The 17,978-nt window shown below is 35.3% G+C and overlaps 1 protein-coding gene across 1 annotated transcript; it reads left to right on the top strand.

Moving 5' to 3' along the window:
• Positions 1-9,352: 9,352 nt before the first annotated feature.
• LOC130845629 (glutathione reductase, mitochondrial-like) lies at positions 9,353-10,942 on the top strand. Its single transcript, XM_057723125.1, is given in 2 exon segments — positions 9,353-10,633; positions 10,635-10,942. Coding segments are annotated over 2 exon segments (1,440 nt in total). The 5' UTR covers positions 9,353-9,385; the 3' UTR covers positions 10,827-10,942.
• Positions 10,943-17,978: the final 7,036 nt, after the last annotated feature.

Here is a 17,978-nt window from a genome sequence, read left to right as displayed (position 1 = left end):
CAGGCTATACTACAAGGCTACAGTGATCAAGACAGTATGGTACTGGCACAAAAACAGAAATATAGATCAATGGAACAGGATAGAAAGTGCAGAGATAAACTGCGGTCAACTAATCTATGACAAAGGAGGCAAGGATATACAATGGAGAAAAGGCAGCCTCTTCAATAAGTGGTGCTGGGAAAACTGGACAGCTACAAGTAAAATAATGAAATTAGAACATTCCTTAACACCATACACAAAAATAAACTCCAAATGGATTAAAGACCTACATGTAAGGCCAGACACTATAAAACTCCTAGAGGAAAACATAGGAAGAACACTCTTTGACATAAATAACTGCAAGATCTTTTTTGATCCACCCCCTAGAGTAATGGAAATAAAAACAAAAATAAATAAGTGGGACCTAATGAAACTTCAAAGCTTCTGCACAGCAAAGGAAACTATAAGCAAGACAAAAAGGCAACCCTCAGAATGGGAGAAAATATTTGCAAAGGAATCAACAGACAAAGGATCAATCTCCAAAATATATAAACAGTTCTTCCAGCTCAATATCCAAAACACAAACAAACCAATCAAAAAATGGGCAGAAGATCTACACAGGCATTTCTCCAAAGAAGACATACGGATGGCCAAGAGGCAAATGAAAAGCTGCTCAACATCACTAATTATTAGAGAAATGCAAATCAAAACTACAGTGAGGTATCACCTCACACCAGTTAGAATGGGCATTATCAGAAAATCTACAAACAGTAAATGCTGGAGAGGGTGTGGAGAAAAGGGAATGCTCTTGCACTGTTGGTGGGAATGTAAATTGATACAGCCACTATGGAGAACAGTATTGAAGTTCCTTGCAAAACTAAAAATAGAGTTACCATATGAGCCAGCAATCCCACTACTGGGCATATACTCAGAGGACACCATAATTCAAAAAGACACATGCACTCCAATGTTCATTGTAGCACTATTTACAATAGCCAGGACATGGAAGCAACCTAAATGCCCATCAACAGATGAATGGATAAAGAAGATGTGGTACATATATACAATGGAATATTACTCAGCTGTAAAAAGCGATGAAACTGGGACATTTGTAGTGACATGGATGGACCTAGAGACTGTCATCCAGAATGAAGTGAGTCAGAAAGAGAACAAATATCGTATATTAACACATATATGTGGAATATAGAAAAATGGTACATCTCAACCAGCTTGCAAGGCAGAAATAGAGACACAGATGTAGAGAACATACATATGGACACCCAGTGGGGAAAGCGGGGAGGGTTGTGGGGGAATGAATTGGGAGATTGGGATACCAAATTGTATGCTCTAAATATATGCAGTTTATTGCCTGTTAAAAAAAATAACTTATTTAAAATCTTTATTACTAAATCCAAAATATGGTCCTTCTTGTGGACATTTATAATGGCTAATATAGTGCATGGCACCCTTTCCTGTTTTTTTTTGCTTGTATCATAATTTTTCATGAAATCTGGATATCTTACATAATATATTGTAACAACTCAGTGTTAAATCCCTCCACTGCTCTCAAAAAAAAAAAAAAAAAGAATAAAAAGAGTGGAAGACAGTCTCAGAGACTTGGTGACAACATTAAGTGCACCAACATTCAAATCATAGGCATCACAGAAGAAGAAGAAAAAAAGAAAGGGTCTGAGAAAATATTTGAAGAGGTTATAGTGGAAATCTTCCCCAACATGGGAAAGGAAATAATTAGTCAAGCCCAAGAAGCACAGAGAGTCCCACACAGAATAAACCCAAGGAGAAATACACCAAGGCACATATTAATCAAACTAACAAAAATTAAGCACAAAGAAAAAATATTAAAAGCAGCAAGAGAAAAGCAACAAATAACATCTAAGGGAAAACCCATAAGGTTAACAGCTGATCTTTCTGGAGAAACTCTGCAGGCCAGAAGGGAGGGGCAGGATATATTGAAAGCCCTGAAAGAGAAAAACCTACAGCCAAGAATACTCTACCCAGCAAGAATCTCATTCAGATTCGACAGAGAATTCAAAAGCTTTACAGACAAGCAAAAGTTAAGAGGATTCAGCACCACCAAACCAGCCTTACAACAATTGCTAAAAAAAACTTTTCCAAGTAGGAAAAACAAGAGAAGGAAAAGACCTATAAAAACAAACTCAAAACAATTAAGAAAATGGTAATAGGAACATACATGTCAATAATCACCTTAAATGTAAATGGATTAAATGCTCCAACCAAAAGACACAGACTGGCTCAATGGATACAAAACAAGACCCTTATATATGCCGTCTACAAGAAACCCACTTCAGACCAAGGGACACATATAGACAAAGTCAGGGGATGGAAAAAGATATTCCATGAAAATGGGAGTCAAAAGAAAGCTGGAGTGGCAATACTCATATCAGACACATTAGACTTTAAAGTAAAGACTATTACAAGAGACAAGGAAGGACACTACATAATGATCAAGGGATTGATCCAAGAAGAAGATATAACAATTGTAGATATCTATGCATCCAACATAGAAGCACCTCATTACATAAGGCAAATGCTAACAGCCATAAAAGGGGATATCGACAGTAACACAATAATAGTAGGAGACTTGAACACCCCACTTACATCAATGGACAGATCATCCAAACAGAAAATGAGTAAGCAAACACAAGCTTTAAATGACACATTAGGCCATCTTGACTTAATTGATATTTATAGGACATTCCATCCAAAAACTACAGAATACACTTGCTTCTCAAATGCACATGGAACATTTTCCAGGATAGATCACATCTTGGGTCACAAATCAAGCCTCAGTAAATTCAAGAAAATTGAAATGGTATCAAACATCTTCTCTGACCATGGCACCATGAGACTAGATATCAATTACCTGAAAAAAACTGTAACAAATACAAACACATGGAGGCTAAGCAATATGCTATTAAACAACCAAGAAATCACTAAAGAAATCAAAGAGGAAATAAAAAATATCTAGAAACAAATGACAATGAAAACACAACAACTCAAAACCTATGGGATACAGCAAAAGCAGTTCTAAGAGGGAAGTTTATAGCAATACAGTCCTACCTCAAAAAACAAGAAAAATATCAAATAAATAACCTAATCTTACACCTAAAACAATTAGAGAAAGAAGAACAAAAAAACCCCAAAGTGAGCAGAAGGAAAGAAATCATAAAGATCAGATCAGAAATAAATGAAAAAGAAAGGAAGGAAACCATAGCAAAAGCCAATAAAACTAAAAGCTGGTTCTTTGAGAAGATAAACAAAATTGATAAACCATTAGCCAGACTCATGAGGACAAAAAGGGAGAAGACACAAATCAACAGAATTAGAAATGAAAAAGGAGAAGTAACAACGGACACCACAGAAATACAAAAGATCATGAGAGACTACTACAAACAACTATAAGCCAATAAATTGGACAACCTTGAAGAAATGGATACATTCTTAGAAAAATACAATCTTCCCAGACTGAACCAGGAAGAAATAGAAAATATGAACAGACCAATCACAAGCACGGAAATTGAGACTGTGATTAAAAATCTCCCAACAAACAAAAGTCCAGGACCAGATGGCTTCACAGGCAAATTCTATCAAACATTTAGAGAAGAGCTAACACCTATCCTTCTCAAACTCTTCCAAATTATAGCAGAAGGAAGAACACTCCCAAACTCATTCTACAAGGCCACCATCACCCTGATACCAAAACCAGGCAAAGATGTCACAAAAAAGAATATTACAGGCCAATATCACTGATGAATATAGATGCAAAAATCCTCAACAAAATACTAGCTAACAGAATCTAACAGTACATTCAAAAGATCATACACCATGATCAAGTGGGGTTTATCCCTGGAATGCAAGGATTCTTCAATATATGCAAATTAATCAATGTGATACATCATATCAACAAACTGAAGGATAAAAACCATATGATAATCTCAGTAGATGCAGAAAAAGCTTTTGACAAAATTCAACACCCATTTATGATAAAAACTCTCCAGAAGGTGTGCATAGAGGGAAACTACCTCAACATAATAAAAGCCATATATGAGATACCAAAAACAAGCATCTTTCCAAATGGTGAGAAACTGAAAGCATTCCCTTTAAGAACAGGAACAAGCCAAGTGTGTCCACTCTCACCATTATTATTCAACATAGTTTTGGAAGTTTTAGCCACAGCAATCAGAAAAGAAAATGAAATAAAAGGAATCCAAATTGGAAAAGAAGTAAAATTGTCACTCTTTGCAGATGACATGATATTATATATAGAAAACCCTAAACACTCTATCAGAAAACTGCTAGCACTAATTGATGAATTGAGTAAAGTAGCAGAATACAAAATTAATGCACAGAAATCTCTTGCATTCCTATACACTAACAACAGAAGAGCAGAAAGAGAAATTAAGGAAACTCTCCCATTTACCATTTGCAACAAAAAGAATAAAGTACCTAGGAATAAACCTGCCTAAGGAGGCAAAAGACCTGTATGCAGAAAACTATGACACTGATGAAAGAAATCAAAGACGATACAAACAGATGGAGAGACATACCATGTTCTTGGATTGGAAGAATCAACATTGTGAAAATGACTATCCGACCGAAAGCAATTTACAGATTCAATGCAATCCCAATCAAATTACCAATGGCATTTTTCACAGAACTAGAATAAGAAATTTTACAATTTGCATGGAAACACAAAAGACCCCAAAGAGCCAAAGCAATCTTGAGAAGGAAAGATGGAGTTGGTGTAATCAGGCTTCTTGACTGCAAACTATACTACAAGGCTACAGTGATCAAGACAGTATGGTACTGGCTCAAAAATAGAAAGAAAGATCAATGGAACAGAATAGAGAACCCAGAGGTAAACCCATGCACATATGCGGACCTTATCTTTGACAAAGGAGGCAAGAATATACAATGGAAAAAGGACAGCCTCTTCAATAAGTGGTGCTGGGAAAATTGGACAGTTACATGTAAAAGAATGAAATTAGAACACTTCCTAACACCATACACAAAAATAAACTCAAAATGGATTAAAGACCCAAATATAAGGCCAGACACTATAAAAATCCTAGAGGAAACCATAGGCAGAACACTCTATGACATCCATCAAAGCAAGATCTTTTTTGACCCACCTCCTAGAATCATGGAAATAAAATCAAGAATAAACAAATGGGACCTCATGAAACTGAAAAGCTTTTGCACAGCGAAAGAAACCATAAACAAGACAAGAAGACAACCCTCAGAATGGGAGAAAATACTTGCCAACGAAGCAACAGACAAAGGATTAACCTCCAGAATATACAAGCAGCTCATGCAGCTTAATACCAAAAAAGCAAATAACCCAATCCACAAATGGGCAGAAGACCTACATAGACATTTCTCCAAAGAAGACATACATGTGGCTAACAAACACATGAAAAGATGCTCAACATCACTAATCATTCGAGAAATTCAAGTCAAAGCCACAATGAGGTATCACCTCACACCCATCAGAATGGCCATCATCACAAAATCTGGAAACAACAAATGTTGGAGAGGGTGTGGAGAAAAGGCAACTCTCCTGCACTGTTGGTGGGAATGTAAGTTGGTACAGCCACTATGGAAAACAGTTTGGAGGTTCCTTAAAAAACTAAAAATGGAACTACCATATGACCCAGCAATCCCACTAGTGGGCATATACCCAGAGAAAACCATAATCCAAAAAGAAACATGTACCATAATGTTTATTGCAGCACTATTTACAATAGCCAGGACATGGAAGCAACCTAAATGTCCATCAACAGATGAATGGATAAAGAAGATGTGGCACATATATACAATAGAATATTACTCAGCCATAAAAAGGAATGAAATGGAGCTATTTGTAATGAGGTGGATAGACCTAGAGACTGCCATACAGAGTGAAGTAAGCCAGAAAGAGAAAAACAAATATTGTATGCTAACTCACATATATGGAATCTAAAAAAATGGTACTGATGAACCCAGTGACAGGGCAAGAATAAAGATGCAGATGCAGAGAATGGACTGGAGGACACGGGGTTGGGGGGCGGCGAAGGGGAAGCTGGGACAAAGTGGAGAGTAGCATAGACATATATACTCTACCAACTGTAAAATAGATAGCTAGTGGGAACCTGCTGTATAACAAAGGGAGATCAACTCGATGATGAGTGATGCCTTAGAGGGCCAGGACAGGGAGGGTGGGAGAGAGTTGCGGGAGGGAGGGGATATGGGAATATATGTATAAATACAGCTGATTCAATTTGGTGTACCTCAAAAACTGGTACAAGAGTGTAAAGCAATTATATTCCAATAAAGAGCTAAAAAAGAAAAAGAATATATAAAGAGGACTTCCTTGGTAGCGCAGTGGTTAACAGTTCACCTGCCAGTGCAGGGGACACGGGTTCAAGCCCTGGTCCAGGAAGATCCCACTTGCCATGGAGCAACTAAGCCCGTGCATCACAACCACTGAGCCTGCACTCTACAACCCATGAGCCACAATTATTGAGCCCATGTGCCACTGCTACTGAAGCCCATGTGTCCCTAGAACCCATGCTCTGCAAGAAGAGAAGCCACCTCAATGAGAAGCCTGCACGCCGCCATAAAGAGTAGTCCCTTTCACCACAACTAGAGAAAGCAGCAACGAAGACCCAACTCAGCCAATAAATAAATAAATGAATAAATTTATTAAAAATTTAAAAATCAAGAAAATAAATAAATATACTTCCCTGAAACCCATCGGAAAGTTCAAGCTTTAAAAATACACACGCACACACACACACATATATAAAGAATTCTCACAACTCAATTACAAGAAGGAAAACAACCCAATTTTTTAAATGGCAAAGATTGAAACAGATAATTCCACATAAGAAGATATACAAAAAAGCAATGCACAAACATCATCTAGGAAATGTAAAACAAAATCACAATAAGATACCACTATATAGTCATTTTAATGGCTCAAATTAAAACTCTGGTATCAGTGAAAATGTAGAATCACTGAAACTCCTGTGTTGCTGGTTAGAATGTCAAATGTACAGCCACTATGGAAAAAAGTTTAGCAGTTTCTTATAAAGTTAAATATACATTTAAAATACAACCAAGAGAAATAAAACCATATGTTACATAAAGACTTGTATACAAATATTTATAGGAGCTTTAATCATAGTAGCCCAAACTAGAAAAACTCCAAATGCCCATCAACTCGTGAGTGAATTAAGAAATTGTGGTATATCCATACAATGAAGCACAACTCAGTGACAAAGAGGAATGAACTAGTGATACTAGCAACTACATGGATGAATCTCAAAATATGGTTACCAAGGAAATCAGACACAAAAGAGTACAATCTGTATTAGTGCCTTAATATGAGATTCTAAAGAGGCAAATCTAATCTATAGGGACAGAAAACAAAAGAGTTGCTGCCTGGGACCAATGTCGCGGGGAGAGGAGAGAGGTTGGTTTGGAAAGGCCACAGGGGAACTTTTTGGCATGATGGAAGTGTTCTCTATCTTGACTATAGCATGGGTCACACTAATCAAATGTACACTTAAAACTGGTACATCCTAATGTATCTAATTTACACACAAATGAATTTTTGCTTAAATTGATAAAATTGATTTAAAATAAATAATTCTCAGTCTTTGCTAGATCAAAGATGGGAACTGAGGAACTGAGTAACATTTAATTATGACAAATGAGAGGGAGAGAGAGAGGGAGAATATTTTATAAATATATTATTCTCAAATGTTCACAAGAGTTTTTAAATTGATGATCTCTTAGGTTACCAAGAAAAGAATTAATCCTACAAAATTAGGATTTCATTGACACATTTACATGCTGTAATGCAATAAAATAAAAACTGGATTGCAAAATAATAAATAAACATCACTTGTAAAATTACAAATGCCCTCATAAATAAAGCTTAAATCAAAAACAAAATGACATTGCAACTACAGGCTGGAAAATAATTATGATCACACTGTGTATGAGACTCCAAGATAATGCTCAGAGGATAATTTATAGTTTTTAGTGTTGTTTATTATGAAACAGAAAAGAATCAAAATAAATGAACTAAACATTTATTTCAAGAAGTAAAAAAAAAGGAAAATAAATTGAGTTTAACTGAAGAAAGAATTAAGGTTAAAGCTGATGAACTGGACAAAGGGAAAATGAGAATTAATAAAGTCAAGATTTGGTTTTTTAAAATATTACTAGTAAGACAAAGTTCTGGCAAAACTAATCAAAAAGAGAAAAAGAGATGGAGAAAAAAGCTAAATTAACATTATTTGAATGATGGTAATGAATGTGGCAAAGTGAAGATGTCCCCAAATTCTCTCATCCCTAAAAGCTATGAGAAAACTAGTAAAAGTGGTCAGCATAAACTTTTTCAGAACTGGAAATTAACTAAAGGCTTGCAGCAATGTGGGGATTGTTTGTTCAAGAAAAACATTTGAATCTCAGTAAGAACAGAAAACTTTGCAGTATTTTAATTGCTTAATCTAATCTTCCATTCTTCATCTTGGCAGTTGTCTTGAAAACAGTGTCCACTTGTGGTGAAAACCAGCAGGCTGGCAGCTTCTAGAAGGAGCAGAACAGGGCTGTATCTCTTTTAAAGCCTCATTCCCAAACAATTTTCATTATTTGACCTAACTGGTGAATCCCTGGAAGACTGCATGTTCAAGGCTATCTTTATTGGACCTGATTCAGTGTTTGCCCACTGCAAAAAACCTCTTCCCTAGAAACATTTGTCAAAAACAATTATAGTCAATTGTTTAGCTTCCTGGCTTCCTGAGTGGTAGATAATAGTTGAACAAAACAAAACAAAACAAAACAAAACAAAACAAAACAAAAACTTAACAGGAGAATCTGGGGAATGAGATGCGCACTGGGGCTTTGAGAAACTCTGACATTACATAAAAAATTCAGCTCCTCCCCCCCCTCACCCCCCCCCAGAAATTCAGAAGCTTATTCTAGAATTCACATGGAAACGAAAGGGACTGGGAATGGCCAAAACATCCTTGAAAAAGAAAAACAAAATTGGAGGATTCATACCTCCCAATTTCAAAACTTAGTACAAAACTACAGGAATCAAGACAATATGGGACTGGCATAATAAGAGACATATAGATCAATGGTATCGAATTGAGAGTTCAGAAATAAACTATGGTAATCTATTATCAACTGATTTCCAAAAAGGGTGCCAAGAAATTTCAATGGGGAAGAAATAGTCTTTTCAATAAAATGTACAGGAATAACTGGCTATCCACACACATAAGAATGAAGCTGGAGGTGGCGGGCGACGCGCGCCCTTCCCCGTTGCACGCCGCCTCCGGCCCGGCCCGCCCGGGCGCTCTCCCACGCCATGGCGTGCCGGCAGGAGCTGCAGCCTTCGTGCCCGCCGCCCGCCGCCGGCGGCGCGGCCAGCTACGACTAGCTGGTGATCGGGGGCGGCTCGGGCGGGCTGGCCAGCCCGCGCCGGGTGACAGAGCTGGGCGACCGGGCCGCCGTGGTGGAGTGCCACAAGCTGGGCGGCACCTGCGTGAATGTCGGATGTGTACCCAAAAGGGTAATGTGGAACACAGCTGTCCACTCTGAATTCATGCATGACCACGTTGATTATGGCCTACAAAGTTGTGAGAGTAAATTCAATTGGCGGGTCATAAAGGAAAAGCGGGATGCCTATGTGAGCCGCCTGAACACCATCTATCAGAATAATCTAACCAAGTCCCACATAGAAATTGTCCGCGGCCACGCAGCATTCACGGGTGATCCCCAGCCCACAGTGGAGGTCAGTGAGAAAAAATATACTGCTCCTCACATCCTGATCGCCACAGGTGGCGTGCCCTCGCTTCCTCCGGAGAGCCAGATCCCTGGTGCCAGCCTAGGAATAACCAGTGATGGGTTTTTTCAGCTGGAAGAGTTGCCTAGCTGCAGTGTCATTGTTGGTGCCGGTTACATTGCTGTGGAAATAGCTGGGATCCTTTCTGCCCTAGGTTCTAAGACATCACTGATGATACGGCATGATAAGCTGCTTAGAAATTTTGATTCAGTAATCAGTTCCAACTGTACTGAAGAGCTGGAGAACGCTGGCATAGAGGTGCTGAAGCACTCGCAGGTCAAGGAAGTTAAAAAAACTTCTTCCGGCCTGGAGCTCTGCATGGTTACTTCAGTTCCTGGTAGGAAACCCACTTTGACCACCATTCCAGACGTTGACTGTCTGCTCTGGGCCATTGGACGGGACCCAAACTCCAAGGGCCTGAATTTAAACAAACTGGGGATTCAAACTGATGACAAAGGTCATATCATTGTAGATGAATTCCAGAATACTAACGTAAAAGGTGTCTACGCAGTTGGGGATGTGTGTGGAAAAGCTCTTCTTACTCCAGTTGCGATTGCTGCTGGCCGAAAACTTGCCCATAGATTTTTTGAATGCAAAGAAGATTCCAAATTAGACTATGACAACATCCCCACGGTGGTCTTCAGCCACCCCCCTATTGGTACAGTGGGACTCACAGAAGATGAGGCCATTTATAAATATGGAAAAGAAAATGTGAAGACTTATTCCACCACCTTTACCCCAATGTATCATGCAGTTACCAAACGGAAAACAAAAATGTGTGATGAAAATGGTTTGTGCCAACAAAGAGGAAAAGGTGATTGGGATCCACATGCAGGGAATTGGATGTGATGAAGTGCTGCAGGGTTTTGCGGTCGCGGTAAAAATGGGAGCAGCAAAATCCGACTTCGATAACACTGTTGCCATTCATCCTACCTCTTCAGAAGAACTGGTCACACTTCGTTGAGAACCCAGAGACTCGTATGGCTGGTGGCTGGACCAGTAGACCTTCAGAAAGGAACCAAATCATCACGTTTACTTACCGTTCCCATTTTATGTTATTTCTTTATTGTAATCAGCATCTTCTGGTAGTGGAAATTTTCAGTAAACTTATTTATGTAATTATTAGAAATCTGTTTTGTTATCCAGGATTGATTTTCATTTGATTACCTCTCTCAATAATTATTATTTGTTTTATTAATAGCTCTGTGCTAGCTGGTTTTTTGTTTTTGTTTTTTCTTAGCCTCATCCCAAGTATAAAACCATATGAAGTACAGTAAAATTAATGTACTTGAATGAATATCACTTGCTAATTTTTATAGAGGAAGATGACAACTGCTCTTCACATTTGAATAATGCAAGTACAGAGTCATTTTATTTTATTTTTTGAAGCCAGTACTGTGCTCTGCATATTGCAAAGCTGCTTCAAGGATGTGACTTTTCTCTAAAAGCATATAACTTGAGAGGCCTGCCCCCTGTATTTTATTCTTTCTTTTGTTTTAAATGATTAAAGATGGTTTGTGTTACTTTTATGACATGAAGTTCAAATTTGGGAGAGATTTGAGGAGGCTGGTTGCATAAGTGAGAGGGACATTTTAAAAGTGATCCCTGCTTTCAGAAGGAGAGGGACTCAAATACTTCAAAAGTCCTTTCCTCTGCTAAGAGTTTGTAGTTCAGAGAATGGCTTCAATTTTTATATGTATTGTTGTCATTTTATTTTTTGCAAACTATTTCCAAAAATCTGAAAATAAAATCACAATCTTTTCTTCTTAAAAAAAAAAAAATGAAGCTGGACCCCTACTTCACACCATATTTAAAAATTAACTCAAAATGGATCAAAGATAAAGTATAATGGCTAAAATTATAAAACCCTTAGAAGAAAACATAAATGTAAAACTTTGTGATTTTTGATTAAGCAATATTTTCTTGGATAAAACATCTACAGCTAAGCAAGAAATAGGAAAAAAATAATAAATTGGACTCCATCAGCATTTAAAACTTTTATGCCTCAAAACAGATGATCAAGAAATTAAAAAGACAGCCCACAGAATGGGAGAAAATATTTGCAGAATATGTGATAATTGTGTATCTAATGACTGTCTTATATCCAGAACATATGAAGAATTTCTATAATTCAACAATAAAAAGACAAATAAACCAATTTAAAGAAACCCAAAAGGTAAAGGATGTGAATAGGCATTTCTCCAAAGAAGACAAATGCAAATAAAAACCACAATAAGATATAGTTCCACTGTCACTAGAATGGCCATAATTTAAAAGGTAAGCAATAAAAGGTGTTGGCAAGAATGTGGAATAATTGGAAGTAATGTATGATGGTACAGCCATCTTGAAAAACAGTTTATCAGTTTCTCAAAATGTTAAACATAGAGTTACCATATGACTCAGCAATTGTACCTCTGGGTATCTATCTGAGAGAACTGAAAGTACATGTTCACACAGAAAACTTGACCATGTGTATTCAGCATTATTCATAATATTCAATATTTATAATAGCCAGAAAGTAGAAACAACCCAGATGGCCAGCAAGGGTGAGTGGATAGAAAAAATGTGATATAGCCACATGAATGGAATATTATTCAGCTATGAAAAGGAATGAAATACTGTTACATTCTACGATGTGGATGAATCTTGAAAATATTATGTTACATGAAAGAAACCAGACAAGAAAGGTCAGATCCCATTTATATGACATGTCCAGATTAGGCAAATCCACAGAAACGGAAAGTATATTAATGGTTGTCATGGGCTGAGGGGAAAGGAAGAGTGGGGCATGACAGCTTAATGGGTGCCAGATTTCTTCTTGGAGTGATGAAAACATTCTGGAATTAGATAATGCTGGTGGTTGTAAAACTTGTGAATGTATTAAAAACCAGTGAATGGTTCACCTTAAAAGGGTGAATTTTATGATGTGTGAATTATATCAATAAAAAATGTATAGTATTTGGAATGATAAACCAGTTTTAACCAAAGATCTAGAAGGAAAAAAATATTATTTGTAAGTGCATATGTCACAGAAGTTATAAAAATGCTATGCTCCAAAAACTGGAAATTTTAATGAACTAAATTATTTTTTAAGAATATACCTTCCCCAAATGGACTCAAAAACAAATAGAAAATGTGTATAGATTTAAAACCATAACTGAATTTGAGATGGTTGTCAAAGAACTGTACCAAAAAGGCATTAAATCTATATTTTTTCATCAGTAGATCTTTCAGACTCAAGTCTGGTAACACATACACATACATAGAAAAGAAAACCAATAACCAGTCATGCTTTGGGTTATGAATATAAAATTTCTTTAAAAAAATAAAAGAATGATTGGATCCAGATGTACATTTAAAAAACAATACACCACCACCAAATAGAACTTGTTACGAGAATAAAAGGTCAATTCAATATTAAAAGTCTGCTATTATAACCAATTATATTAATGTCAAAGATGGAAAACCATATTAAGTTTTTTACATACCAAAGATAATACTTATGCAATTTGATTTTTTTAAGCCTACATCAAATCAAATGTCAGCATTATGCTTAATGGCAAGGCAGTAGAAACACCGTAATTAAAATCAGAAAGAAGACAAGGCCCTCCACAGTCACTGTTACTTAATTTCATTTATATGTGTGACCGCCTAGGCAATTAGATGGTAAACTATAACACAAGCATGGGTGATGTTCAAAATATTTAACAAGGAGTTTAGTAACATAAACAAATATATTCATTAAAAGTATTTAAATTTGGTCCTTTTTACTCTATAAGGAAACTAAGATATATCACAAAATTGTTCTCCAATTGAGAGATTATAATTAAAATTGTTCATCAAATCATTCTAATAATTCCCAAACCACTTGTTGATTTTTAGAAGCTGTTGGTGTAACTTTTAAAAATACAGCCATCCTAATTAAATGCTGATCTCTCTGAGCTATAATCTGACACATGAACCACACCAAAACCTTTTAAAAACTTACCATTTATTGGTAGTCAGTGAGTGACATGGTGGATGCATGTCTCTTAAGGTCCAAAATATTGTTCATAGTGCTGACTCATCTCTCAGCTTCTGCTGAACTTACAGTAATTAATATAGAACTTTTATATCCTTTAAAATATTTGGACTTTTATATATTTAATTTCTATTATCAAATAAGCCACAAAATTGTTTACTATAATATATTTAACTACAAAAATCATTTATTAATCTTCATTTATTTTCAATCCATGGTGTTTCATAAATATTATTGTGTTTATAAACACAATATATGAACATATGTGAAATATAGTGTTTATGAATGCAAATAATGGCCAAGGCGATATTAATAATTTAATAAATGAAAGAACATATTTTATTAAAGAAAAATAAAATAAAAACAAAAATTATTATTTGTTTACTTTTTGGTCATTAAACAACAAATATATTTCTGATAACCGATCAATTTAATGTGCTTCTCTCTGGATTAATACTTTATCTTATTTAAAAGGGTATACTTTTAAAATTTCTAAAAAACCTCCATTTTCCTTTGGTTTAATGTGTTCAAACATTTTTAATTTGGGGTGACTAATTGTTCTCTATACTCAGTAAAACTTCCTACTAAGCTAAATATATTATTGATGTCAATTAATAAATTAGCTTAAAGTAAAATCTCTTTTTTTAAATGGATAATTTTGCAGTTGTTTGCTCCTATTACACAATTTTTACTCAGTTGATAACCTTGACATAATTTTTAAACTGCTTTTGTAATTCTAGCAGCATAGCCCAAGCATTCTACTTTTCCTTGTCTCAGTTCCCAAATTTTCAGATATAAATTTTTCCTGATGTTATTTGATGCATGGTGATAAATTTAGAAAACATTTATAATTACTTATTTGTTTTATGCATTTTATCACATCATTCTGGGATAATTGAATTCAGTGACTTCAATTGACTTGAATAGTGCCAAATGGAAACATCCAAAAATTTTCCTAAATTTTGGCTGAAATTGCAAACACTCTCCCTAGCTATTCACAGGCACTGTTTGTATAAAATTCAATAAGGTTTTCATTGAAATATTTCCCATTGAAACCATTTTTCTCATGTGTCAACAATAAATTTTGATAAATTATTTCAGATGTTATTCTTTCCTGCTTCATGAGATCAACAAAAACTATTAAATTATCTTCAAAGTCTTGAATTTCACATTTTAAGTAAATTATTAAAACTATGTTATATGGAACAGTTGAGGCTACATCAATAAATAATTGGAATTTTACTGCCTTGATTTATACATTTTCCAAAAAAGTTGTTTTTTCATATCAGTGGATAAATATTTGGCAACAAGCAAGTCCATAAATTTAGGTTGTTATGTTAAACCCATATTGCTCTTTTTTTTTGAAGAACAATTTTTTTTTAAAGTATTTTATGTTTGACAATGCTCAATTATTTTTAACCATATGGGTGGTATTTTCTAGATGTTCTTCATTTATTTTATCAATATTCTGGTCATTTTTTTCAGAAGTTTTTATTACTGCCAATGTTTTTATACGAAGCTGGTTTATAATGTTCTTATAATTTTCCTCATTAAAGAGAGAAATTTTTCTTTATTTGAACCATGAGTTTTAACAGAATGTAATTGCTATTCCGATGAAATTTGGAAGTATAGCACTTTCATCTTTTAATTGTATACAAATTTTGCACTTTGATAATCTGAGTCACATTTACACACTGACTATAAAAAGTCACTCATTCTTTTTATTGAAATAACTGAGTTGTATATTTTATATACAAGCTATTTATTTATTTTGCATTGTTTCTACACAGTATCAAAAGATATCCTGGGTTCTGGTTTCTACATAATATGAGAAGCTCTTCCTGGCGGGGTTCATTATTAATTTCATTTCTTTGTTTTTCCACATTCAGAAGATTTATGTTTACAATATTTGAAAAGAACATTAGGAAATTTATCCAAACTCTGCTGTGTCTTCATTCTGGGTTTCATCTTTAATATTTTATTATAAAGTCTTAAATTTATAAACATCCAAACATTACACAATTACTGCTTACACAAAGAATTACAGCACACTAACTATAAAACCAAAGTATAAACTAAACTATTTAGTGGCAGGGACAATAACATAATTTGAGCATAAAAATAAATTGTGAATTCTCCCAAAGTAGTTGTTCTCAAACTTTTTGGTCTCAGAATCCTTTTACAGTGTGAAAAATTATCTAGGACAGCCTTAGATCTTTTGTTTATGGGGTTATATCTATTGATACTTATGATATTAGAAATTATAACAGAATTTTTTATATTTTGTTTTTATTCAGTTAAAAAACAATAATAAGCCTATTAAATATTAATATAAATAACTTTTTTTGTGAAAATAACTATATTTTCCAAAATGAAAAAAAATAGTAATAAAAGTACCATTGTTTTACATTTTTGCAAATCTTTTTAGTGTCTGGCTTAGAATTCAGCTGGACTCTGAAATCTGCTTCTGCATTCAATCTGTTTTGATATCACACATCATGTAGCCTCAGGAAAACTTCACTTACACTCATGGAGAATGAGAGTGAAAAGGCAAAGATGTCTTGGTATTATTGTTGAATCTTTTGTCCTCACAGACTCTCTTTTCTTTTTACATTATAAATTTATGTATTTATTTATTGGCTGTGTTGGGTCTTTGTTGCTGCGTGGGCTTTCTTTACTTGCTGTGAGTGGGGGCTACTCTTTGTTATGGTGCGCGGGCTCCTCATTGTGGTGGCTTCTCTTGCTGTGGAGCATGGGCTCTAGGTGCATCAGCTTCAGTAGGTGCAGCACATGGGTTCAATAGTTGTGGCTCACGGGCTCTAAAGTGCAGGCTCAATAGTTGTGGCACATGTGCTTTGTTGCTCCATGGCATGTGGGATCTTCCTGGAGCAGGGATTGAACCCGTGTTCCCTGCGTTGGCAGGCAGACTCTTAACCACTGCACCACCTAGGAAGCCCCTCACAGACTCTTGAAGGGGTTTCAGAGACTCTTCCAGAGGTCACCAACCCACAGGTTGAGAACCACCGTCTTAAAGTATAGAGTGCTTCCTAAAGTATGTGACAAGAAGCCATGCTGCCTTCTATGAAATGGGCTAATCTTGCTGGCAATCCTGCATAAGTGCTCAGGTGTCACCCTGATGGGAGGCCCATTTATTGGCAGTTCCCACATGCTACAGCCATTAGCTTAAACTAGCGGATTTGTATTAGAATCTATATTGTTAACTAATTTTGCCATACTTTGATGTTACTGGTACACTATTTACCAGCTGGTACTGAAGTATTTCAAAATTTAAAGACCAGTAAATCATTCTGGTAAGTACCATGGAATACCACCTTTGCTGAGAGTTATATGTATTTTAAATGGAGAGTTATAATTGTCATTCTTTGTCAGTGAAGTATTGACCTAAGAAAGCCAAGAAGATTTTTTAAAAATTCAAAGTAATTCAGGCACTTAGTAAAAAAAAAGATCTATTGCAAAATAAATGTACATGTGTGTGTTTATCAGCATCTATATCTAGCTTAACTATATAGCAGGGACAATTCAAACTTAATAAAAAATATGCAGAACATGCATGAAGAACAGAACTTGACTCAGAACATAAAAGAAGATATAGTATTATCCTGGACAGAGGCCTTAATATTGTAACTCTCCCCAAGTTAATCTATATATTTAATATCACCTCTATCAAAATAATGCTATTATTTTTTAACTTGATAAAACTATTTTAAAGGTTTTTATATAGCATTGAATTTGATAAAAAAATAAATATGTAAGAATAACAAAATAAAATCTGGAAAAACGGATAGGGCAGAGAGTATTGGGTTTGCTTTATTAAATGTTAACATGTGTTAAAAATTTGAAGAATGAAAATAATGGAATTTTAAGACCAGAGTAAATAGACACATTAATGAAACAGAATAGAAAGTTCCCCAAAGATCCAAGGTTTATACTAATTTTGTATGTAATAAATGGAGCATCTCAAATTCAAAGGAAAAAGAAGGATTGTTCTTCAATAAATAGTGGTACAACTGGCTAGTCATTTTGAAAAAAAAAGATGCCTAACTCACATCACACACCACAGCGAATCCCAGTAGA

The sequence above is a fragment of the Hippopotamus amphibius genome, chromosome 2 (genome assembly GCF_030028045.1).
Source record: "Hippopotamus amphibius kiboko isolate mHipAmp2 chromosome 2, mHipAmp2.hap2, whole genome shotgun sequence".
Taxonomy (NCBI): Eukaryota; Metazoa; Chordata; class Mammalia; order Artiodactyla; family Hippopotamidae; genus Hippopotamus; species Hippopotamus amphibius.
Note: the sequence above shows the minus strand (reverse complement) of the source record. Positions and strands in the feature narration are given on the sequence as shown.